This window comes from Littorina saxatilis, linkage group LG10, assembly GCF_037325665.1.
Source record: "Littorina saxatilis isolate snail1 linkage group LG10, US_GU_Lsax_2.0, whole genome shotgun sequence".
In the NCBI taxonomy this organism is placed as follows: domain Eukaryota; kingdom Metazoa; phylum Mollusca; class Gastropoda; order Littorinimorpha; family Littorinidae; genus Littorina; species Littorina saxatilis.
This window is the reverse complement of record NC_090254.1, coordinates 48,442,404-48,451,947: the sequence shown is the minus strand read 5'-3', so window position 1 is coordinate 48,451,947 and position 9,544 is coordinate 48,442,404. Positions and strand designations below refer to the sequence as shown.

The 9,544-nt window shown below is 45.7% G+C and overlaps 1 protein-coding gene across 1 annotated transcript; it reads right to left on the bottom strand.

Annotated features, from left to right (window-relative positions):
• Positions 1–808: 808 nt before the first annotated feature.
• LOC138979084 (uncharacterized) lies at positions 809–5,149 on the bottom strand. Its single transcript, XM_070351896.1, has one exon. It carries the CDS (start codon positions 5,114–5,116, stop codon positions 809–811), a length of 4,308 nt encoding a protein of 1,435 aa, XP_070207997.1. The 5' UTR covers positions 5,117–5,149.
• Positions 5,150–9,544: the final 4,395 nt, after the last annotated feature.

Genomic DNA, 9,544 nt, shown 5'->3' with positions numbered 1-9,544 from the left:
CTCGTAGAGTGCGTGATTGCTGGCTCGTAGAGTGCGTGATTGCTGGCTCGTAGAGTGCGTGATTTACACGGGCAGACATGCTGCACACATAGCGACTGCTCCAACGCACCTCCAGCTTACATCGCCAGTCAGCGCTCAAATCACGATTTCCTTCCAAATTCCCGAGAGTAAAGGGGGATAATCGACTTGTTGGTGATCTCGCATGAGCCACTCTGCTCTGGGCCTGGACAGGAGACAGCGTTCGCTGCCTCTTGTGGCTTTTCCATACCCCCCCCCCCCCCCCCCCCCGTCGCCCTCTTCAGAAGTCCAAGTGATTGTCGGAAGAGGAGAGAATTCACCAGCCGGGTGAGTAGTATAAGATGTAGGATCTGACCCTCTGCTCTGCTCATTTTGATGGCGTATATAGGGCGTAGGATCTGGCCCCCATGGTTTGCTCATTTTGCTCCTTGGGGGTGGGGTGTTGTAGTGGGGGTGGGGGTGGGGTAGGGGTGTGTGTGGGGGTGGGGTAGGGGTGTTGTAGTGTGTGTGGGGGTGGGGTAGGGGTGTGTGTGTATGTATGTGTGTGTGTGTGTGTGTGTGTGTGTGTGTGTGTACAGATCCTACATCTTATACTACTACTACATGAGCCATTATTCGAGTTGTTGATCTTGTTCGAGCTTTACCTTTGTTTCCAAATCCTCCCTCTGTGTTTACACGGGCTTGGGACCGTTATGACATCTCTGTCAAAGCCACATTAGGGACTTGGTTCTTGAATGATAGGTCATGATTATTTACAAAAAAAGAAAAAAAACAAAGCAACACCAGTCAGTTACATGAGAAGGGGTTGGGTGGATACACCATCCTTCTGAACCTGTCTTTTGATGTAGAAGAAGGAAAGGGCATCTCGCTGCTGTTCATAGGTATACATGGTCTTGCCATCTGTTCTGAAACTTTTGTTCACCCCACCACCATTGATCTGAGTTTCAAGCACTCTGAGGTAACAGTCTTTGTTGAGGTGATTGAGGTTTTTGTTTAGTCCTTTGCAGCTGAGTTTGTCGTTAGACTTCCCAAAACAGTAGTAAGTCTTGCTGCAGAGGGCAATGATGCCGTCCCCTTTAAACTCCAGCTTGAAAAGACCGGGTGTCCTCTTGTCCAACGTTTGGCGACGGAGGCAGCACGGCGCCTGAATCCACGGTTGACCAGCAAGACGGCAGAGGACGAATTCTTTTTGATGGTCATCACAGGCTTGTGATGGAAACCATTTAGTCCACTCTCGGTAGAATTCTTTTTTCAAGTGTGGCTTGACAGCGTCTTCAAAGGATGGGGTAGAGAGAACCATGTACAGGGAGTCCGTGTCCATTTCACAAAGTTGGTAATCGTCCCGGGACAAAAACTTGTCTACCAAGTCGAAATGGAACTGCAACATTCGCAGCTTGGCATACTGGTAGACGAAAAACCCAATCTGCAGAGGGAGATTCCAGTTGAGGGTGGACTTGGCCATTTCCACTTCAAACACTTTCTCTGTCAGCGGGGTCAACTTTCGAAACAAAGAGTCATTTAGAAGTTTTTGTGCCCTTTTCTTGTCTGTGAAAGAGACATCCGTGTGCTTGGCAATGTTGGTGATGGTCTTGCCGTAGGCGGAGTTTCCCAGCAATTTGAAAGTGTCTGCCAAAATGGCTTTGGAGGGGTCTTGATCTCCCTGACGACGAGCGTGTGACACGGTTTCCCCAAAAGCTTTGAAACACCGTTGAGGTCGATACTCCACTACTTGCTGCACATCGAGTACTTTCAATCCATGGTGAAGGTACCACTGAAGAAGAGGTGTGATCAACAGAATGTGTTTGCCTGTGAAGCTACTGATCAGTGTCTTTCTGGGTTGAGTCAGCAGACGATGGCGTTCTGCATACGTCTTCATGAACTCTCCAATGACCTCTCTTCCGACCACCGTGTTTTTGAAAATCGGGGGCATTTCAGAAAAGTAGTCACGGAGCCGCTCTGGAACCTCAACATCACACTGGACAAGTCCAAACAAGCTGCCTTGTTTCACTGCTTGGACAATGTCAGTACACGTGATCTTGGCGAGTCCTCGAAAGGGGTCAATGTGACGAGGGATGTGAGCTTGCAAAAACTCCCTCACAGACGCATTCTGTTGTTTTTCTTCTTCCCACTCGCATTCCCATTTTTCAATCACTTTCACTTGCACCGTGTTTCTCAGGTAGTTGGTGATGTCTCGTGTATTTTGTCTCAGTTCAGTCAAAGCTTTTCCGTTGACCGGGTTTGTCGTTTTTCCTTGAGTCTTGTGACAGGTATGGCCATGGAACAGACACCCATGAAACTGATAGACTGTCTTGGTTTGGGCATCCCATCCATCCACACAAATATGGCGCTGTCCAAGAACTTGTTCTCTGTCGTTAAATTTGTGTTGAAGGTGAATGTTGTTTTCATGCATAGTCCACTCGAGCCATTCTCGCGCCATGTGGCCGTATCGACCTATCTTTTCTGCCTTGAAATGGTTCTCTTTCTTGCGTCGCACAGGGTCTTCTGTAGGCATGTCTTGCATTAACGCCCATAGATACAAAGCATTGGCATCATAACCCTCCAGACAAGTCACTGGCTTTCCACCATCAGGGTCACGAATCCGTGTCTTGCCTGCCTCATGGTAACGGTGAAAGATGATGGACGGACCACCCACCATTTCAGAACGGAGAAGTTGATGCAGGTCTTTGTGGTTTTCGTGGAGGAGAGAAAAGTAGACGTTGTCTGGTAGTGTTTTGAAGAGGTAGCGAAGAGTGAGTCCAGGTACTCCGATGCCGTCTTTCAACATGTCCAGTCCCAGGGTTTGGTAGAAGTGAGACTGATTCTCTAAAGCCTCTAAAAAAGGCACAACATCTTTGTTGTTGTACCAGATCAAGAAGTCTCGCAAAGTTTTCATGTCCGAGGTTTCCCACATGTCTTGGCAGTAGTGATAATCTTCCTCGCTAATAGGTTTGTTTTTCAACGTGCTGAAGAAAGCTTCTTTGGATGGGAGATGAGGCAAGTCCAGTTTATCCAAATCCGTCACAAACTCATAGGGAAAGAAACCTTTTTGTTCCTCCACGTCAAAGGCGGCCAGGTACTTTGCATAGGAAAAGCCAGGGGCAAGAAAGCTGGTAATGTCCAGAAACTTGAGTTTTTCTGTACTGACGCATTTGAACTGGTTGTTGTTCTTGACTACAAACTTGAGTTTGTTTTTGTCTTCCTTGTCTCCCTCCATCTCCGTCTCCTTTTCCTCCTCCTGTTCCTCCTCCTCCTCCTCCTCCTCCTCTTTTGGACTGGGTCGATCCATTTTGTTTTCTTTTTCAGCTGACTGTCTGATAAGTCGGTGAAAAAAGTAAGGTTTGATGACGTTCAGATCATAGTTGGAACTGTTGAAGCCCACCACCGGAAGTTCCTGGAGATAGGCGTCTAGTTTCTCTCTGAGTTGTTTGGACGTCAGACCTGTCTTGGAGCTTTCACCTTCTTCTCCCTCTTCGGCTTGTTTTTCATCCAGCTGTTCATAGATATCTGCAAACCTTTCTTTAAGCAGACCAAAACTGTAGTCTGAAATCCGTTCCAAATGATCCACCATCTTGTTGACTAGCTCTTGAGCGTCTCCAGTACTGATGAAACACACTGGCTCTTCAAAACTGGGAACGTTGGAACAAACACTGACAGACAAAGGAACGTGTTTACATGTGTAGTGTGTTTTGGCATCCTGCTTTTTGGGCTGGGGTAGATCTCGAGAGTCAAAAAAGACTTCAAAGTCGTACGTGGCTCGATAGGGAAACACAAAGCTTGTATCCACCAGTAGGCCATTGTTGTGCAACATCTCCAGTGCTGTGGGGGGCGGAGTGTAGACACCGCCCGGGTAGACATGTTTGATCTTATCCCCGGTACACGTTTCCTCATGACGATTCAATAACCACTCTTTCTTCCACAGCTTTCCACATCGGCGGCAGCCAAAAGCTTGAGCAGCTTTGTTGATGTCGGTGATGTAGCAAAAGTGATGTTCATAAGACAGAACACGCATGATTTCAGGATGTTTTCTAGCACTCCGTCGACTAGGGATAAGACAAGGAGGTGACTGTGTTTCGTCAAACTCAAACACGTCCACGTTTACTTTGAACTCATCTTCTGCCCGCTCCAAGTCACTGTAGGTGAGGCCTGAAAAAGGGTGAGAGAGGTTGTCCTGTTTTCCAAACCACTGCTTCCACAGCTGACTGGTCTGTGTGTGAAGGGAATGAAGCTGAGCTCCTCGATGGAGGGCCAAGCAGCGGAAAAAACAAAGGTTGTCTGTATAATCAAAGGAATGATTTTCATCTTTGATCAACGTGTAGATGGCCGGGTTGTTCTGGATGAAGTCAGGCAAAGGATGGTCAGCGCACCCGATTGGGAATTCTTCCATCGGATTGAGATAAACACTGGTTGATGTCACAGTATGAACCGTCCATTTGGAGTCTGGTCGTTGTTGTCTGGCGTGCTCCAAGACGTCCGTGTTTTCTAATTCGGACAGGAAGGAAGAAAAGTCTTCTGGCGTGTTGATGATGCGGGGAGTATCAAACACACGAGCGTTATTCTGAGAAGCATGGAAAAAACGGTATTCTTCGTTTTCTTTTTCATAAAGAACAAAAGAATGACTGAGGTTGATTTTGAATCGCTTTGTTTGTCTGTCAAACACGGGCTGGAGTAGCGTGCCCCAGTCTGGACTGCTCTGATCCATAGGCCATCGAAAGTTGAACATGGACTGCAAATGTCCGTCAAAGTGGTGAGTTCGAATGGCGCTCCAGTGGTTCTCGTAAATAGGTTGAATGTTTGAGGGAATTTCTACCTGGGTATGTTTCATCTCCGCTGGATCCTCTGCAAACCAATCCCTTCGTCGTCTTTTGGTCGCTGGTCTGTTTCCTGAGTGTGGGTTTGTTCTCTTTGGGACTTGACGATGATTGATAAGATGGTTTTCAAAGTCGTCTTTACTATAAAACTGGCGGCCACAGTGATGACACAAATGCAGACTATTTTCCGGATGCTTCTGGCGAACATGGCGGGTGCAATTGAAGCGACGAGTAAACTTGGCAGGACATTCCGGGCATTTAAACTTGGGCGATGTGTCCACAGGCTCCATGCTTGATAAGAGAAAAGAAGAAAAAAACGTTTACAAACACAAGTTTACCAATACCGTCAGAGCAAAACAACACTAACACTAACACACACACACACACACACACACACACACACACACACACACACACACACACACACAAAACTGACTCAGTCTAACAGCAAAATGTTCAAATAATCGACACCACTATTATTATCTGTGGGCAGCACATCGTTTCTCTCACCCCGACGAACATAGCAAAATCTGCCGAAGAGACTTTAAAAAACATTAACCACCCAACTACAGTAAACACTAACCACCCAACTACAGTAAACACTAACCACCCAACTACAGTAAACATTAACCACCCAACTACAGTAAACACTAACCACCCAACTACAGTAAACACTAACCACCCAACTACAGTAAACATTAACCACCCAACTACAGTCAACAATAACCACCCAACTACAGTAAACAATAACCACCCAACTACAGTAAACATTAACCACCCAACTACAGTAAACAATAACCACCCAACTACAGTAAACAATAACCACCCAACTACAGTAAACATTAACCACCCAACTACAGTAAAACGAAAGATCTCCCAGTTGACAACTGCCCAAATGACAAACACTACCTGCATTGTGACGGTGTTCACTGTCCAAATGACAAACACTGCCTGCATTGTGGTGGTGTTCACCGTCCAAATGACAAACACTGCCTGCATTGTGGTGGTGTTCACTGTCCAAATGACAAACACTGCCTGCATTGTGGCGGTGCTCACTGCCCAAATGACAAACACTGCCTGCATTGTGGTGGTGTTCACTGTCCAAATGACAAACACTGCCTGCATTGTGGTGGCGCCCACTGTCCAAATGACAAACACTGTCTGCATTGTGGTGGTATTCACTGTCCAAATGATAAACACTGTCTGCAGTGTGGTGGTATTCACTCTCCAAATAACAAACACTGCCTGCATTGTGGCGGTGTTCACTGTCCATATGACAAGCACTGCCTGCAAATCGAGGCGGGTCAACGCTGGACACCAAGCTGTGGGGCAGGACCTCAGACTGACCGCCCACTTTGTCAACAGCATGGGCCAACGAATTTAGACAAAACCATCATCGAACGCTGAAGAAGAAGAAGAAGATGCAAGAAGCAAACCCCAAGATGAAAAGAACAGTTCAGAACGAATTGTTTTAACCCTAACCCTGACCCTAACCCTGGACAAAACACAGACACAAATCCGCATATTAGAGAATTTACTTTTGCCCACAAAGTCAAGTCAACAGACATTGGGAAAAGGTCCCCGACAAAAGCAGTGATACAACAAAGGCGTGCTTCATCTTCTTCTTCTTCTTTGTTCATGGGCTTAGACTCCCACGTTCACTCATGTTTTTAGCACGAGTGGGTTTTTACGTGTATGACCGTTTTTACCCCGCCATTCGGGCAGCATACGCCGATTTCGGGGGAGGCATGCTGGGTATTTTCGTGTTTCTATAACCCACCGAACTCTGACATGGATTACAGGATCTTTTCCGTGCGCACTTGATCTTGTGCTTGCGTGTACACACGAAGGGGGGTTAAGTCACTAGCAGGTCTGCACATAAGTTGACCGGGGAGATCGGGAAAATCTCCACTCTTAACCCACCAGGCGGCAGCGACCGGGATTCGACCTCGCGACCTCTCGATTAGGAGGCCGACGTCTTACCACCACGCCACTGCGCCCGTCACATACAAAGACGAGCAAACAGCCACACACAAAGACACAGAGAAAAAACAAAGTTGTGGATGCTGATCCAGTCATGGGTGAATCCAACTTGATCATCGTCAAGTACGATGAAACACAAGTCACACAGAATGATACTGATCCAGTCATGGATGAATTAAACTTGATCATCGTCGAGTACGATGAAACACAAGTCATACAAAAACCACAGTCTGCTTCAAGCAGCATGTATTACAAGAAACATATGCTCAGATGAAGATGATGAAAACTGAGAACTGCGGTGATGTTTTCAAATTCATCACAAGTATCCTAGCCACACTTAATAAAGCTAAAACGATTGCAAGTCCCGAAAATGTTTCGAAACTTTTGACAAGGCTGTTCATTAAAATGTTCAAGCCAAAAGAAAATCCCACCACACCAGCCTTTACATCAGATACCGACCTCTCAATGCGCCCTTCTCGATATTGAGGCAGATCTGTAACAGAGTTTCTCCTCTCGACAGCACAATGCCATAGGTAGTTGGGGGACAGATCAAACTGTCACATTAGACCTGATGACTTCGGAGGTCGATATGGATTTGAGAGTAAATATACTGCAGTGAAACTGTCGTTCACTTAACACCGCTCTTTTCGAGTTATAAGCCTGTGACTAAGGTGACCCTCACACTATTACCACAGTCCCCCCGGACTTAACCGCGCGAGGTGACACCGCGCGTGGGGGCCCGGTAGCTCAGATGGTAGAGCACTGGACTTGTGATCGGAAGGTCGCAGGTTCGAATTCGGGCCGGGACGGACACGGGTCAACTTTATGTGCAGACCCAGAGACGGAAGCCATGTCCCACCCCCGTGTCAGCACAATGGCACAATGGCACGTAAAAGACCTTGGTCATTCTGCCATAAGTGCAGGTGGCTGAATACACCTAAACACGCAGACACCTGGGTAGCGCGACTCCGTTGCTGCTAGCTTTCCACTGGGAGGAAGCGACCCGAATTTCCCAGCGATGGGACAATAAAGTAATGAAAATGAAAATGAAACATTCGACTCATTCCGTGGTGGAGGGTCACAAATGTTTCCTGATCTCAATTTGTTGTGTAAATAAGTATCGTTAACCTCCTATCGTAAAGTATGTTTATATACGTACATTGTTCATTCTACAGATGACCGCTGTTTGAGATAACACTGTTTTCTTGGTGGTCTGACTATGCCTTTAACAGACATTACAAACATGTCTCTTTATTTATATCATTTACAACTTTAAAAACATCGTTCCAAACTGTAGACTAGAACATAATTATAAATATGAAGACTTTGAAGAACAGTCGGTTATACCTATCTATAGAAGTATAACCATGCATGTATTTCTGACAGTCGGTTATACCTATCTATAGAAGTATAACCATGCATGTATTTCTGACAGTCGGTTATACCTATCTATAGAAGTATAAACATGCATGTATTTCTGACAGTCGGTTATACCTATCTGTAGAAGTATAACCATGCATGTATTTCTGACAGTCGGTTATACCTATCTATAGAAGTATAACCATGCATGTATTTCTGACAGTCGGTTATACCTATCTATAGAAGTATAACCATGCATGTATTTCTGACAGTCGGTTATACCTATCTATAGAAGTATAACCATGCAAGTGTGACGGGAATGCCGTCAACACGATAAAGTTTGCAGCAGCAAAGGCAGTCCAGAATAGAATCTGGATTGTCATTGCAAATGCCAGCTTTTCCCCGTATGTCATAATGCATGAAAATGATGTAGTTAGGATTTCCGTAAGGAGTAAATTGTAGTTTCGATATGGGCGATGGCCGCCATGTTGTTTTATCAGCAAGTTAGATGCTGGGAATAAGACGAAAAGTTAACAAACCTGTTATTGTAGCGTTAGTTGAATAGTTGAACGTTTTAAGCAGTAGGAGAAGTTATAATAAATATGTTCCCGGGTCATTAGAGCCCGTTTTAAAGCTCGGTAGGAGACACGATCGGCTTAGCGACCGATGAAAGTTGTGTTCTATCGAACAACGGTCCGACGACCAGAGCAGACGAAATGTTGATCTAATGGGCGATTGAAGCTCTTTTGAATAGAATAAAATTGTAGAGCAAGCAAGTGTGTTGAAATGTTAATGAAACGATGTCTGCGGACATCGTAATTGTAGGGAAAGTAGGGATAATGAGGGATTATATTTTACTGCGGATGAGTCCGCGAGAGAGTCGGCCATTGTTGCTAATTTAGCCAATGCGAAACATCAGGACATTATTTTAGAGTTGCTAGGAAAGAAGAGGTATAAAAGATCGGAGCGCAGAAAGGTCGTTAGGTTTTGCAGGATAAATTTGACAGAGTAGGGTAAATTGCTAGCAGTAAAGAATCTTGAGATTCTCTTTCATTCAAATAGGCAGAGTAGGAGTACGATTAGCTTCAAAGGACGATCATCACCACTCGGGCCAGTCGAATTGTCTGGTTCCGAGCGATCCAAAAGTTAGGTTAGGAGAAAAATCGTCGTAGACAGATAGAAACTAAACCAAATCGGACCGGGTAGGTCCGACAAACTTAGATAGATAGGCGACAGTAAAACTACTGGACGTACGCGTGCGTTTGTTAAACCCATTGCAGTCGGGTTAGACAGCGTACAGTACGTTCATAAATAGGAGTAGAACTTTGAGCATAGGGACTAAAATATCGTCGACGAGATAAGGGCCGAGGCCTGGG

What these genes read in the sequence shown, in the direction of transcription:
- LOC138979084 (XM_070351896.1), bottom strand. Translation starts at nt 5,116, where the DNA reads ATGGAGCCTGTGGACACATCGCCCAAGTTTAAATGCCCGGAATGTCCT.